Genomic DNA, 15,049 nt, shown 5'->3' on the forward strand with positions numbered 1-15,049 from the left:
GATGCACACCAGCGCTCTTGCGATGCTACCGCTGCAAGGCGCAGCGCTCTAGGGCGACGCAGCCTGCCCTGGGATCTTGTAGCACGAGCTCATTCGTCTGAGCAAGGCGATCCAACCTACATGCATTCGATTGCCCTTTTGTCGCAGGGGACGCGTCCGACCTACACTTGGCACGTCAACACAAAATCGTCTCGCAATCGTCCCGCAATCGATTGTTCTGGAAAATCAACGCACGCTGCAGGCCCCGGCAGCAAGGAGAGAACTAATAGGAGGGTGGCTGTGGCTGCAGAGCTCGGCGATCGAGTCGATGCATCGATGCGGGGCAGACCTAGCTAGACGATCGTCGGGATGTGAGTCTCAAATGGCCCGTCCCAGAAAGAAAGTTCTGGCGTAATCTACCGTCAATACAAACTTCAAGTCATTTCGGACGTAATCGCGACTTTTCATCACGGTTCCGAACAGATTTTGATTGGCTGGATGGGGAGCGTACTGTAAAATTTCGATACGCACACCCGTCTCTGCACCGCGCATCACTTGGATTCGGTATGTACATACGAAATTCAAGTCAACATTCAGCGACGATGGCAGAGGAGGCCAACGTCGTACAGAATTAGGTTGTAGCGCCTCAATGAGGGGGTTGGAAGGTTTGAGTGTTGGGAACGATGTAGTGCTCAAGCAAGCGTAAGCTGTACGGCAAACGCTGACTTCTGCCAGCTAGCTAGTCAGCGTATACTACAATGGCGCTAGCAGTAGCATGAGCCGCAAGCAAGACGCGTTGAAGCGCGTTACCGAGCTTTCTCCGAGGAAGAGCTGCGGGTACGAACGCTACTGGTAAGATGTCCAAACAGCAGTGCGTCTACCAAAGCAAGAACGCAATATATTATGTCTGTGCATGCATCATTTCCGTAGTAGGACACGTTTGTCGGTTTAAGGCTCGATTGGCAGCTACAGTCTAGCCCAACCGTTTTGTGGCTAATGCTTCTCGGGCCCAAACAATGTCACTCGAGTTGTCGCCTACATACCACACACCGGTAGATGCAGTTACTTAGTAACTCCTTTATTCCGGCACTTGAAGTTTATATATGGCAATGTGCCTATTTGAAGTTTTTTCGAGTGCCGAAATAAGCGACCGTTCAAAATCGCAGAATTCAAGCAGTGAACGATGGAGAAGCTAAAGCCAAGCGTCTATAAGAAGCCCCCCTCGCGTAAAACCCCGTTCCAAGACGCTCACAAGCTGCAGTACGGACTCGAGGTCGTAGCGTGTGACGCTGGGGGAGCGGCTTGCTCGGTCCGCTGCCTGTTTTGCCGATATTTTGGTAGAGAGGAAGCACCCAAGGGCAGACGAAAGCGTACTCAAAATATCAAGTACTACAAGGCTCCTTTCAAGGCTCCTTTCCGACCCCAGAACTACATCGAGCACAATACTTCCGCGCACTCAGCTAAGTGGGGAGAATACACACGTCTCAGGGACGCAGAGAAGGCTGTATTTTTTGCTGATCTCACTTCTCGAAGCAACCAATTGGTAGCTCATTTTGACACAGAGAGTGCTGTGTTGCGGTTTTCTTTTCCAGAGTTGATTGTGACTGAGCTGATTGGAAAGGTATTTTTCAATGCTGAAGATGAAGATGATGATATGACTGTTGCGAGGGCTCTTCGTGCTTTCGGCTCGGTAGTGGATGGGGTCTACACAGTGGAAATTAAGACGCCTCTGCGGTTTACTCTTTCGGTCAAACATCTCTCGGTTGGGTTGTCGTTTCGGCAGACGGCAGCAGTAATTCAGCAGCACTACAACGCCACAGGGAACTCGAAGCTTTACGGTATGACCGACGCTATGGCAGGCACTTATGCTCGTATTCTAGTTGCCTATTCGTTTCAACGCATCAGCAACCTCATCGCAGACCCCAATATGTGGGGGATTGCATTTGCTTGCGACATCACAACCCACACCGATCGCTCTTTCATGGATCAGCGTGTTCGTGTTGCCGTCAACGGCGTCTACACTTGCTCGCGGTCCCTATGTTTGACCGCCACACTGCTGTGGTCCAAGTTCACCTGATTGTTTGAGTACTCGATATTTTGTTCGCTAACTGGAGACAGAAGTTGGTTGGTATTTCATCGGATGGAGAGAACACTATGACAGGCCGTCATGGTGGGGTGGTCACTCTTTTAGAGAAAGAGGCCACCCACTCGGTGCTGAGAGTGTGGTGTGCTGCTCATCAGATGGACCTGGTCATGAAAGCCGGTTTTGCCATTGTTGGGAATGGAGACTTTGTGAAGAATACAAAGGATTTAATTGTTCACCTTCGCCGCCAAAAAACGCTGATTACTGAAATGGGAGGTGCCGCCAAAAAACTAACTAATCGGTGGCTGTACATGGGAAACGCATTGCAGTGGATATTAAAAAACCATTTTCGCCTCGAAGAACACCTTGATGAAAACGTGTCTGCGGCACCAACGCCATCATGGTGGGTCAATGCAGCTGTTGTTTGTGGGATAACGGTGGTGGTGAACGTCACGTTTGTCAAGATACAGGGGAAGGATGTCCTGCTCTCGCAGCAAATGGCAGAGATTGAGCTCCTTGTAGATCGCCTTCGCAAACTGCTACGAGTTGAACGCGTACCTAGCTCTGAATTCCAATCTAGCGCTAATGACACGATTTCTACGAAGTACTGGCTCAAAGAGCAACACTTGCTCGAGTTTATTCAAGACCAGGGGACGTTCGTCAAGAATCACATGAATAGTGTTGCAGATGCCGACAAAAATTCGATTCTGAGGCAGCTTGGCAAGTTTGTACTGCATCTAATTGAAGGTATGGAGCATGTACAAGCTGAGCGAGACAGCAACAATGACGCTGCCGCATCTCCGGCTCCGCCAGTAATGCCAGCTGAGCTTGTCACAGTACCTCCTCGCCAGTTTGCAGGAGATATTTTGAATCCTCGCCGCGATCAATTGGCTTTGTTTTGGAGTGAGGCAAAAATTGAAGCGGTTGAACGGGAGCATCGAGAGCTGTGTCAAGCCAATCTGCTTGATGAGATGGTTCGCACAGCCCTGGAGGAAGAATCGTATGAGACCAGCTTCAACGACGCCTGGGATTCAGTGCAAAACGCTGCTGCTCCAAATACATTTTCACATCTCCGTGCGGATTGGCAACCGTATTCGCAAATACGGCGTCCGTCGAATCCGATTTTCCGTATTGAAGTGTGAACTGAACGACCGACTTCGTTGACTTCTCTAGCCCTTGAAGGCATCTTCCAGGCTAAACAGTTCGATATGCTAGAGAAATTGTAGTAAATTGCATACTTTATTTCCTTAAACTGGCACTGTGCCGAAATAAACAAAACAAGAGTGCCGAAATATAGCTAATCCGACACATCCCGGCAGGTGCCAGTATAAGGGAGGTCTGAGTTACTACACACAGCAAACTGGAGATCCATTGCACCACTCAAGGGCACGCTACGGTAAGACCGCAGCCAGAGCGACGCCTTTCAATAGAGTATTCACGAACATGTGCGTCGCCTGGTGCCTCCTTATTCGTCGGTAATGCCTCAGATGTGCGAGGTTCTGAGGTTCTGGTATAGAGGCCCACAATCACCTCATCCTTCGGAATCGAGCCACTCTTCAGACACCTAACCGAAATGTTGCCTCGATTACGCGCGTCACTTCCCAACAGTAGCCGGGACGTGCGCAACACGCTCGCTCCAGGGCCACAGACTCAATGCCGTCGTCGGCTCCGCCGTCCCCGGACGCGATTGCCGCAGCGAACGCAGCGGCGGCGGCATCGGCGCGTCCTGCGCCTGCAAGTTCCGAGTCGAACGAGCCTCCGAGCGCCTTCCGACGCGCTCCGGAAGCCTCGCAATGCTCGGAACTCGACTGGTGCAGCGCGCGCAGCAACCCGAGCGTCAGCAGCTTCAACAGCTTCAACAGCAGCACGCGCGAGATGCACCGGCGCGCCGTGGCCAGCGCCTTCTTCGGTCCAGTGTCGGGTACCACCGAGGTGATCGAGGAGACGGACGAAAGCTCCGAGCCGCCGGTCTGCCAGCGCAGCGTCAGTAGCGACAGAGGCAGCAGACGGAGACGACGTATGGGCAGCGGGGAGGGGCTGCTCCGACGGGTATTTCGGCACAGAACGGCGTCCGAGTCGGCGCTGACAACCACAGCAGACGGAGGAGAAGAGGAGGAGGAGGAGGAGAGGGAAGCGCAGACGCAGAAGCGGACGTTGAGGCAGCAGTTGTCGCTGCCGCTGGACTCGCCCAATAGAGAGAACGAGACGCCCGAGGAGCGCGCGAGACGCAGAGAGAACAGGACGTTGTTTGAGGAGCTGGTGCATCTAGCCAACACACGGCAACCAGTGCAATTCGACGCGTTCAAGCTGAGGAGGAATAGTAGCAGGGCGAGAAGCAGCAGAGGCATGTCGCTGAGTGCTCAATTGAGGCGGTCGGGCTCGGCTGAGGCGCACGACATTGCGGACTTTAGCTCGGATGAGGAGGAAGAGGAACAGGGCAGTGATAGCGACACAGGTGTGGACGACGAGACCATCAACACGGAGCTCTTGGAGGCGTACATTGCCTACTCCAAGTCCATCGGCCACGAGCCCAACATCCAGCTGAACCCGGCCATGATCCCTCTCGGAGCAGACCGGAAGTCTCGAGACAGTCACGTGGATAAGGACGACAATGGCTGGGACGAAGACGGCGAGAACATTACTCAGCGCGCGTCCTTTATCCAGGAACGGCCGACGCTGAAAGAGCACCAGCACTTCTGGACGGGGTTTCTAGGAACGAGGTACAGCAAGCGCCGCGGTTGCGTGCAGTTCTGGACGTGGCTACTGATTGGAGTGGGCGTGCTGCTGTGGCTGGGCATCTCGCTGTCCTCTTTACAGCTGAACGAGGTCCTGCACTTGGACGCCTTCACGGTTCAAGACGTTCAGATCACGGAGGACTTTACGTACTTGCACTTCTTGGAGGAGGTGGACTTCCACCTGACCTACACCATCGAGACGCCCAGTCCGAGCTCCAGTGAAAACCCCAACGCAACCTACTTCAATGCGCTCCTACTCAACGAGTATGAGTTCGAGCACTACGTCGATGGTGAGCCGTTCAAGTACATTGCTGCGGGGTCAACGTTCCGTACCACGTACGCGTACTTGCCGCATACGTACATTGACAACACCATCAAGGAGACAATGTACTTCGTCATGCAGCCATGCTACCTGGAGCGCAACCCGACAGCCGACTATTGTAACACCGAGCAGTTGCCTACCAGTGTCGAATCCAGCGAGAAGGTCTACAATCTCGATCAGAAGAAGAAGATGCAGAAGAAGGCTGTGTGGGAGCACTTCAACGTGACCTACTTGTCTGTGAACCCCATGCCAGTGGCCTGCAGTTCGTCCGGTTGGCTCGGTGGCAGCTACTTACTGCTGTTTCTCCCGTATCTGATCATTACTCTCTTCGGACTGCGCATCTTCCAAATGGTGGTGCACTGTGAGAGCTGGCAGAAGAACCTCGAGCGCATCTACTCTCGTGAGCTGAATGTGCCAGAGAATGAAGTGGACTACTGGCAGCCAATGCCATGGGATCGCAAGGTGCCGAAGACAAAGCTGTGTGGTCCGTGCTGCTGGAAGAAGTTCCGTCGGCCTTTTGAGCCGTTCTACACGTGGTGGCGGCACGAGAACTACTTCACGTGGATCTTTTGCCCGTATCGAAATGAACGACTGTCAAGGGGAGAGCGGGCTCTGATCGTGGTGTGCTCGCTGTACATTACGTTTTACGTGCTGTTCATCATCGTGATGCTGCGAGACTCGTGGGGTGCAGACATCACGATCTTTACGTCTGTGGTGCTATACGCCATCCTGATCTCTATCCTCCCGTCCGCGGGTAAAGCTGTATTCAAGGAGCTGTTCAAGTTGATATTCCGTCAGCGACGCAAGTACTTCCGTGCCAAGGCTGGTGGTGGTGATCTCAAGGGGTTTTCCTTTCGGTTGGCCTTCCTACTCCAGTTCCTTGTAGTAGTACTGCTCACGCTAGCCCAAGCTCCGATCTTCTACATCTGGGCGTTTCGCAGTTGTTTGTTTCTGAAGAAGTTCATGTGGTTCGGTGTGCTAGCTGCGATCATGCGGATGTCGCTCATGGGTTTGGTGCAGGACTTCGCGTGGTACCTGATCATCAAGACGTGGGGGTGGAAGGACTTGTGTCCGTACTGCACGGAGCGTATCAAGCACTGCGACTGCTTCAACGACGAGTTGTTGGTGCTTGCTGTTGAGCGCGTGGGTCCCAAGTGGGAGCTCATTCGAGTTCTCGACGACCTCATGGCCAAGCAGCACCACTACGATCCACAGTTCGCACTCTACACGTCGGAGCAGCTCCGCGAGCGCTGGGACGTCCTCGTCGAGCGAGCTGAAAAGCACATGGAGAAGATCGAGAAGCTTCGAGCGTATCAGGAGAAGAAGCGGCTTGATGCTCTGCGTCACGAGCGTGTGCGCCGTAGCCTGACGAGCTTCTTGTCGTTCCGAGGCACGACGCACTCAGGCCAGCCAGGATCAGGGAAACAGGTGAACGGAGACGAGGACGAAGCAACGGAGCGCAAGTCGTCAGAGGCCGACAGCACGAGCAGCAGCACCGAAGAGACCCGCAACCGCGAGTCGGACGTAGACATCCACGTGTGCAGTCTCCGCGAGAAGAAGATTCTGGAGCTGAACAACAAGATCAAGCTGGACACGTTCGAGAAGCACTACGACTCCAACATCTCGGAGGTCTTCCACTCGCTCACGCTCTCGGTGCAGAAGCTGCGTCGCCACGGCAAGCGCAAACACAAGTCCAAGTCCAAGTCGAAGAGCGCCAATCTCGAGAAAATTCCAGAAGAAGGTGCGGACAGCGACAGTGAGCACGAAATTTCAAGGTCCAGGACGCAGTTGGGCTCTCGTAGCAGCGACGGTGAGACCATGTGGGTCTTCGACACTCCGGCACAGCGTCTCGAGCGCCGTGAAGAGGAGAAATTGCAGCGCAAACGCGCCTTCCGCGTCTTGAACGACTATAAGATCGAGTCGGTGGCCAACCCCGAGCCAAGCACGCCCACGGCTCCGATGCTGTCTCCAATTATGTCGCGACAAGGCTCAATGTCGGCAATCTCAACTGGAGCGCCGCTGTCCACAAGCCGAGTGAGTCAACAAGACTCCAAGAAGAGGCCGCTGCTATCGACGCGCAACAAACAACCGTCACCTCGAAGCGAGGACCTGGTGATCCTCATGTCGGATGAACCCAAGGCCAAAGCCAAGGAGAAGGTCAATCTGGACGAGATGGCGTCTGGATGCGTTGCAGACGACTATGACGACGATAACGACGACGAATACCCGAGCGACTTGGAGCGTGGAACCCGCGCTCCCCTTTCCGGTGCTCCAGACCAACCTCCTACCAGCACCTCGCGCGTCTACTCCGTCACGGAGCGGCCGCAGACGCTCTTCCGAAAAGTGTCCGCGTCCGCATCAGCTTTCGCAGCGTGGGCTCTCAACTACGACCCCAACGTCAAGTACTAAGGTCGTGGCACTAATTTATGCAGACCGAGATCCTTGCTCTGCCAACAGTGTGAATAGACGAAGTTATCCATCATTCCATGCAGGCTCTTGCCAAACCGCTATCACCAAGTTAATGTGAACTCCAACCGTAGTGGTACAAAGATCTCTGTTCCGCCACTTTCGTCCAATCTGCACCTCCAATCGTTGATCAACCGAGACGCCTGATATTACATCACCTGCAGACATCATATCAACGTGCACCCCTCTAACACGCAACATGAACCACAAGACAGGTGCTGTTTTCCTCTTCATCCGAAATCCACGGATGCGCTCTTCTTCCATTATCCACAATCGTTAACCCTGCTACGAGAACCGAAGCCAACGCTTGAAGCTGATGATGGTCGTCCTGCTTACAGCGGAGACGAAGAGAAAACTGCTGGTTGCTGCGGTTGATCTTGGGGCACGGGCCACCCGTCAAAGCACGTTGCTTACAGTCTGTCTTGGAATGATGGCACCTCGAGTGCTGATGGCACACTAGCTGTCACCGACAGTCTGTGGCACGACGCTTATCTGGCGCGCTGGCGCATTTTTCGGCGCTTGCGGCGAAGGCGGCGCATACGTTTCTTGCGCCACTTGGCACGCATGCCACCGTTCACGTCCAGCAGCATCTTGAGCGTGTCGCACTCGCCGACGGCGTAGTCAGCGAGCGAGCCGCTCGTCAGCTGCTTGCCGGCGCAGACCAGACGGAAGTTCTGGATGTACTCCACGTCCTCCACGGCCTGCTTGACCGACGCCACCGAGGCGTCCGCCGCCACGCTAAGCGTGAGCGGGGAGCCCGACAGGGTCTCCACGAAGAGCTGCATTCTTCCCTCCTGGATGCTCAGATGCTAGCGTCACCGAACGAATTAAAACTATAGTAAGTAAAGACTGTCGATGTAGCCATGTGGGGCCAATAGCTGCGAGGCTCAGAGAGAGACAAGGGGGTCGCCACTTACCCCGAACGATGTTCCAAGCAGAGCAGTCAGCAGAAAGTGAGGCTTGTTGCTGTCGGCGAGCGCAGCCTTGGGATCAACATGCGAGAGGATAGTTGGCTGCGAGCTTGCCAGCGTGGAGAGACTTGGTTATTGTAGGCAACAAGTCCCGCATGAAGGGCGTTGTATGGTGCAAAAAAGAGGAGATGGAATCTTCAAACACTTTGATTGGCTGGACAGCGGGCGCGGACTACTGGCCAACCAAAATGTGACCCCACTTGAGTGACACTTTCCCCACTATAGTGTCTTCAACTTGCACTGCAAGTGAAGTTGTTCTTGTTATTGCACTCGTTCTTACGTTATGGCTAGTACGCGCAGATGCAGAGCCTCCTCGGTGGTATTGCACGCCAACGAACCTCCATTCTCTGCGACATAAGGCTGTGGCAGTGCGCCCAGGAACTCGTAGAGAATGGTCAACTGCGCCGTCACCACTCCCGTGTTCGAGTCTTCCGTCGTGACGAGGGCCGACTTCACCGTCGCCACATTCGACAGCGCAGTGCGGTACATCTCCATCAGCATCGTGTCCAGTTGGGCTGTCACTTCCGTCGCGTTCGCCGTGAAGTCCTCGACAAAACTGTACGCCCAGTTGCCGAGCTCGAAGCTGACGCTGGCGAATCCGCTCGCCAGGTCGAAGGTCAAGATCTGCTCTCCAGGACTGTAGTCCAGCACGATCTGCCTCCCTATTGTGGTGCTGTATGCCAGTGGACAGCTCTTCGCCCACAGACAAGCGTAGCTGGACTCGAGCAGCTCACGCACTGTACTCGACCATTCCGTGCCGTCCGATGGACTCAAGCAGTCCTGCAGCAGCCAAGTTGCATCAACGCTGCTGTCGATATCGTCCTTCTCCAGCATCGTAGCTATCAGTGTCAAGTCTGCCTCAAGCAGAACACCCATACACGCTGAGAACGCTCGGCACTCGGGCGAGCTGCTGCAATCCTCCAATAACGTCGTGCACTCGCTGCAAGTTGGGGCTACATCATCCAGTTGTGAACCTGAATACAGTCCACCAAGTCGAGGCTGCTCCAAATCCAATGTTATGGTGATACCAGTGACTTCGTCTCCATCGTCGATCAGATCAGGAATCTCAGAGGTGATAAATGCTGGTTCAGGCTGGCCAGTGGTGTCTACCACCGCGAGGTCGCCAAACTGCCGACGTCGCACAATGGGGATGACAGTTGGGTCGTCAGGAACAAACTCCAGGTCTATGGTGAAGGGTGTGGTAGTGGTCATATCTTGCATCGAGTTTACAGCTTCGAACGTGAGACGGAAGCTCTGGGCATTGCCGCTTGATGACGACCCGCCCACGAAGAAGGACCACGAAGTATCCCCACCGAGACTCTGAGCACCAACCAGCACCCACGGAGCCGGATAAGTAGAAGTTGAACCAGCAACACTTGATCCGGGAGGAAGACCAATTGACGAAGATAGTGCAGCGTGAATGCTCTGCAGTTTACGAAGAAATATTGGAGCCAACTGATCGGCGCCTGTGAACCGGAGCTTGATACACAGTCCAGAAGTGGTGGAAGAGCACACGTCATCAGCATCTACCAATGCTCCAGATGATGCCGTCGACTCAGGGTTATCGAAGCCGTAGATAAAACTTGTTTGATGTTCCAGCAATGATTCCGACGAGGTAATGAAGCCGTCGCTGACCATGTCTATCTCTGGTACGGGATCTAACAGTCCAGGCAAATATTGCGGCCAAACGGGTGATCCATCGGCGTGGACGTCCATCTCTCGCTCAATCAGCTCGAGGCTGCCGAGTGAATACAAAGAAATCGTGGAAGCGAGTTGCTGCGAGGAAATGACGGAACGAATGCCGTAGCGTTGGCTCTCGTCGGAGATGAACGCCAGATATTTGACGTAAAGTAAGCGAGACCACACGATCCCAACCCCATCTGAAGTTTTGTCCAGGAGGTCCTCAACACTCGACGAAACGAGAAATAAACTATCGTCCAAAATCGCAACTTGTTGCAGCAAGAGTGCCAGGGTACAACGAACTTGATGGAGCTGGAAGAAATTCGGCGACTCCAGGACTGTACCGGACGCATCCAGCGGCTCGACTTTGATCGTAAGCGTGAACGAAACGTAGGGCTCCACCACATCTGCACCTGAATCGACCCAGTCACTCGCACTTTGGAACGTCACGCTCCTATCTGTCGTCGCTGTAAATCCTAGCGCAGCCAGCAGACCAGTTTCAACGTCGCTCTGTGTCGCAACAACATGATCGGAGAGTGTCACGCTGTCGAAAGCGCCTGAAGTTTTAGGCTCCACCTTGAAGCTCAGCGTCCATTTGATGGTGTTAATGGGATCAAACACCGAGTCGGATGCAAGCGCGCTATTGTCGCCATCGTTGTGAGTGCCAAGGGCCGACAGCGTGAATGAATCTGAGGGATAAGTGATCCCTCCGAATCGTACCGAACTCGGAGCTATCTGCGATACTGTAGTCCGTACAAACCCAAGAACAGACCACTTCACTCGTTCCAACTGCGCGAAGGTGATGTTGTACAGCTCGAAAGATAACTCAATTGGGGGTTCAGAGTCTCCGCTATTCCCAGTGTCCACCCACGTGCTCGCTCCGGCCGGTAAGGAGAAAAGTTCTCCTGCCTCTTTGTCCACATCCATGGCTACTAGTCGCCAATCCGGCTCCAGCACATTGAAAGCATTCGCAACAACGCTGCTCAAGGTTGAGTTCTCTTCACCGAGCAGATAGGTTTCCACCGAATCGGCGTAAAGGATGTCGTGGACATGAATCTCAACGTTCAGGACGCCTGCGTCAGCGTAGTACGTCTCATAAGGCAGCAGCTCTGTCGGTGAGTGCACAATAATGTCCGATGCGCGGACTTGTAGAGACTCCAGTCGTTGCGTGAGTAGAAATCGCAGACGTAGATCCTGGAATGCATCTCGGTCCTTCGTGTAGTGTTCAATCGCGCTGGTGTTTATCCCCATTGTGACTGAAACTGTAGATGCAATGGCGAGTTGAACGCCCACCCACGGCTTCAGGTACAACTGAGCAAAGGACTCACCCTCGAGCGCCATATCAACCAGGGTCATCGCAATACCAAACAGCGTAATGCTGTCTACGGTAGCGTTAACGGAGTTCACGATGTTCCCATACTTCAAATTCTTGGCAATGCGCTCGCGTTCAGCGTTGACAGACGGCAGCATCGAGGCTGAAGCGTCCGAGGTGTAGCCATTCCCACTGCTACCGAGAGGAGGAGGCAACGCAGATATCCCCAACGCCACGTAGTACGTCTGCTGTTCCTCCTCCGAGCACGCTTCGGTCTGCAGATACTCGAGCTGCACTCGTTCGATTGGCTCCACCCCCGCGATCTCCTGGATCCGTTGGCGGAAAATGGCTTCTCCAGCCAGGAAGTCGTTCATCGAGATCTTGGTCCCAACCAGAACCTTTGCTCTCACACGGGGTCCTGTGCGATACATCCTCGAAAATGCCGCCGCATCGGTCTGAGTGGATGTGTAGACTTCCTCCCACTCGCTCCACGTTAACGTCCTGTAGTCAATCGATGGGCTTGCAGCTACCAGAATTGGAGACGTGAACAGAACCAGCAGCAATACCAAAACCTTTACGCCGAGCTTTGATAGATGTCGAGCTCTCCGCTCACATTGATCGTGTTCTACGTTGCCATCAACCAGAACACTGGTTGTACCGGGCCCGCAGCTAACCGAAAGGTACCTTGGACGCTTGCAGACGCTGGTGGAGTGCCGTTTTGCGCCGCTTGCCATGGTACTGAAGGAATGTGAACGTCGTGACTGGCAAAAGTGCAAGTGTATCTCGGATCGCGTCGCTTCATGCTGCAACAGCAACGGTTGCACACCGTCCGTTTTGCATGCGGAATCTATTATTTAGCGCTTAGGCGCTTGCATTGAGCAGTCGATCGAACTTGGCCTCGAGCTGCTGCTCTGGAGAGAGGATGCCTTGTCGTTCCAGCTCCTTCTTGCGCTCGCGTTCCTTGGCGTTCAACGCTGCGATGCGTCGCTGGTTGCGAGTGTTCAGATCCTCTCGTACGGCTCGTTTCATGCGCTTGAACAGCTCGGGCACTGAATACGCGTGGAGGTAGCGCAGCGGGTCTGACTTGGGAGCGTAGTGCTCGCCCAACACGTTGCGTCCTAAAGAAAAAAATACACAAAAGGCAGCGCACTGTCAATGAGAGAGAGATACTTGAAAAGTAACAGAGCTGACAGGGACGCACCCAAAACTTGAGCGACGCCGTGGATGTCACGACGGAACTCCAACGGATCCTCTTCGAGCGCAGTGATCTGAAGATGCTTGGGCAGCGAGACGCCCGTGAGCTCTCGGACCTGTGAGAGTCTCAGAGTCTCCAGCTGTCTTTCCAGTCGTTCTTGAGTCTCTACTCGTGATGTTGAGCGTAGCAGTCTCTTCAGGTCAGCCTGGACGCGTAGTGGGCTTCGTTGGGGCGCCACCAACGTCTCCTCTTCCTCCTCATTACCTTCGTGTTTAGCCTTCTGTTGAGACTTGTGCTTGGACGCAGCTCTGTGCAGACTGAATTCATCAGCCGCCTGAAGCACGCGCTCGTAGGGGTGGACGTCTCTCTCGACCTGGTAGATCGTCCACACACTATCGACGTCCTCGGCCGCCTTCTCCACGGCTGCGACCATGCACAGCAGCGTGTAGGGAGCCTCTCGCACGTCTCCATCGCTCCGAATCGCTGCGTCCAGCAGCAGCGGAGACGCCATCGTCCAGTTCAGCTTCACTCGTCACTCTCTCTCTGTAGACAGACTTAGGGACGCGTAACCAACGCCTGATAGCGCTGCAAACGCTGGAAGCTTCAATCCATGTCGACAGCATCTCGCTGGGCTGAAGTTGCCGTCAACTTCAACATGCACTACCGAAATTCGAGTCAGTCAGCGCGTGAACGACCACACTGCAAGTCGCCACTGACGTGTCCAGTCAACAATGCTCGAGGATCGCAATGACTGCACCCATGTAATAACTGTTGAGACGAATTGACGGGGGTCTACTAAAATGCCACAGCACATATATTTCGTAATGCAACACGTTGACTGGGCCTGGCGTTCTTGGCTCGGGCGGCGAGTGGGTGGGGAGGCGTATAGATACTTTTACGGTCCATGGCGAGCTGCATGTTGCCCCCCTCACTCCCGCCCCGCGCGGCCCCGAGCCACCACTTAAAACGAGCAGCTTCTTCCACTTCTCTCTTCTTCTTCTTGATCAAATCAAATCTGTCGCGTCGGCTATTACACGCGCTTGGGCCGGCGGCTTCCGTTCGCCGCATTCCGCTGCTGCTGCTCCTTCTTGAGCCGCACCTGCTCAAAGCGCTTCTCGAGGTTGGTCATGGACTGGCCCAGCGACTCGAGCTGGTTCGAGTGCTCGCCCAGCGTCTCGAACATGACGCCCTGCTGCGCCGCGAGCTGCTGCTGGGTCTCGGTCGTGCGCGCCAGCAGGTTCATGAGCATGGAGCCCATGTTGCCCAGTCCTCCCTGTCCCTGTCCCTGCGCCTCGATGGCGGTGCTAGTCGCAGCCTGCGCGGCCTGCACGATGGCTCCACTGTCGGCAGTAGCAGCGGCAACGGGCTCAGGCTTGACGGGCGCCGGGGGCGGCTGCTGTTCCCGCATGGCCGTCTCGCCCGCGGGCTGCTCGGTGCTCCCCTGTGATGTGGGCGGCGACACGGTTTTCCGCGCGGGCGGCGCGGCGCTGGACCGCGAGCTGGTGGACGAGGTGGAGGAGGAGAGCGGGGCGGGCTCCGGCAGCGAGCCGCCGTTGGCCGCCGCCATGTTCTTGAGCCGCTCGTCCATGTACTTGAGCACCTTGGCGGCGATCTTGTGCAGGATCTTGGCGTCCACGTTGTGGTGGCTCTTGACGTCGAAGACGAAGACAGAGCCGATGCAGAAGCCGTTGGGTGTCGTGATGGGCACGCCCGCGTAGAAGCGCACGGCCGAGGCGCGCGTGACGAGCGGGTTGTGCTGGAAGCGCTCGTCCAGCGACGTGTCCTCCACCACGAGCGCGCGCTTGGCGTGCATGATGGTGTGCGCGCAGAGCGCGACGTCGCGCGGGATCTGGCGCTGCGTGAGGCCGCTGTTGGCCTTGAACCACTGCTTCTGCTTGTCGATGAAGCTCACGGCCGCGATGGGGCACTTCATCTCCTTGCACGCGATGCGGCAGAGCTTGTCGAACTTCTCGTCGGGCTCCGAGTCCAGGATGCGGTAGCGCGCGAGCTCGGCCAGGCGCGCGTCCTCGTTCTTGGGCGTCGGCGCGCGCGGCCACGGGTGCTTCCAGTCGAAGTTGAGCGCGTAGCCGTACTTGGAGGAGCTGCTGTGTGTGGTGGAGGTCATTCTTGCTTGCTGTATACTACGTACAGTAGTATTGCTTTGGCTGCAGAACACGCGCGCACTAGGCTCTGGGCACTAAGGCACTGGCAACTGGCAGCGAGCGAGTGCACTGCGGGACTTTGGAATGTGAAGGCGCAGCGCTATGCGGTCGAGGACGCCGCAGCAGACAGCGTCGGGACGGCCC

At 55.2% G+C, this 15,049-nt stretch overlaps 6 protein-coding genes across 6 annotated transcripts; 2 read left to right on the top strand and 4 right to left on the bottom strand.

Moving 5' to 3' along the window:
- Positions 1–1,162: 1,162 nt before the first annotated feature.
- PHYSODRAFT_506817 (hypothetical protein) lies at positions 1,163–1,465 on the top strand (the record flags this gene model as incomplete). Its single annotated transcript, XM_009530404.1, has 1 exon — positions 1,163–1,465. A coding segment is annotated over one exon (303 nt), but the record flags the coding sequence as incomplete, so codon positions are not given.
- Positions 1,466–3,715: 2,250 nt separating this feature from the next.
- PHYSODRAFT_507708 (hypothetical protein) lies at positions 3,716–7,528 on the top strand (the record flags this gene model as incomplete). The annotated part of the gene is made up of 1 exon (XM_009530405.1): positions 3,716–7,528. The coding sequence occupies one exon, from the start codon at positions 3,716–3,718 to the stop codon at positions 7,526–7,528; it is 3,813 nt and encodes a 1,270-aa protein (XP_009528700.1).
- A 276-nt stretch (positions 7,529–7,804) lies between these two features.
- On the bottom strand, positions 7,805–8,523 carry PHYSODRAFT_354735 (hypothetical protein). The gene is made up of 2 exons (XM_009530406.1): positions 8,503–8,523; positions 7,805–8,394 (listed from the first exon to the last, which is right to left on the bottom strand). Exon 2 carries the CDS (start codon positions 8,368–8,370, stop codon positions 8,074–8,076), a length of 297 nt encoding a protein of 98 aa, XP_009528701.1. The 5' UTR covers positions 8,371–8,394; positions 8,503–8,523; the 3' UTR covers positions 7,805–8,073.
- A 309-nt stretch (positions 8,524–8,832) lies between these two features.
- On the bottom strand, positions 8,833–10,212 carry PHYSODRAFT_561025 (hypothetical protein; the record flags this gene model as incomplete). The annotated part of the gene is made up of 1 exon (XM_009530407.1): positions 8,833–10,212. The coding sequence occupies exon 1, from the start codon at positions 10,192–10,194 to the stop codon at positions 8,833–8,835; it is 1,362 nt and encodes a 453-aa protein (XP_009528702.1). The 5' UTR covers positions 10,195–10,212.
- A 2,197-nt stretch (positions 10,213–12,409) lies between these two features.
- PHYSODRAFT_506275 (hypothetical protein) lies at positions 12,410–13,254 on the bottom strand (the record flags this gene model as incomplete). The annotated part of the gene is made up of 2 exons (XM_009530408.1): positions 12,410–12,666; positions 12,750–13,254. 2 exons carry the CDS (start codon positions 13,252–13,254, stop codon positions 12,410–12,412), a joined length of 762 nt encoding a protein of 253 aa, XP_009528703.1.
- A 438-nt stretch (positions 13,255–13,692) lies between these two features.
- PHYSODRAFT_354736 (hypothetical protein) lies at positions 13,693–14,983 on the bottom strand. Its single transcript, XM_009530409.1, has one exon. It carries the CDS (start codon positions 14,866–14,868, stop codon positions 13,774–13,776), a length of 1,095 nt encoding a protein of 364 aa, XP_009528704.1. The 5' UTR covers positions 14,869–14,983; the 3' UTR covers positions 13,693–13,773.
- Between the last annotated feature and the right edge of the window lie 66 nt (positions 14,984–15,049).

Source organism: Phytophthora sojae, assembly GCF_000149755.1.
Source record: "Phytophthora sojae unplaced genomic scaffold PHYSOscaffold_5, whole genome shotgun sequence".
NCBI classification, from domain to species: Eukaryota; Oomycota; class Peronosporomycetes; order Peronosporales; family Peronosporaceae; genus Phytophthora; species Phytophthora sojae.

Coding starts and splice junctions, on each gene's coding strand:
- PHYSODRAFT_354735 (XM_009530406.1), bottom strand. CDS start 8,370: ATGCAGCTCTTCGTGGAGACCCTGTCGGGCTCCCCGCTCACGCTTAGC.
- PHYSODRAFT_354736 (XM_009530409.1), bottom strand. CDS start 14,868: ATGACCTCCACCACACACAGCAGCTCCTCCAAGTACGGCTACGCGCTC.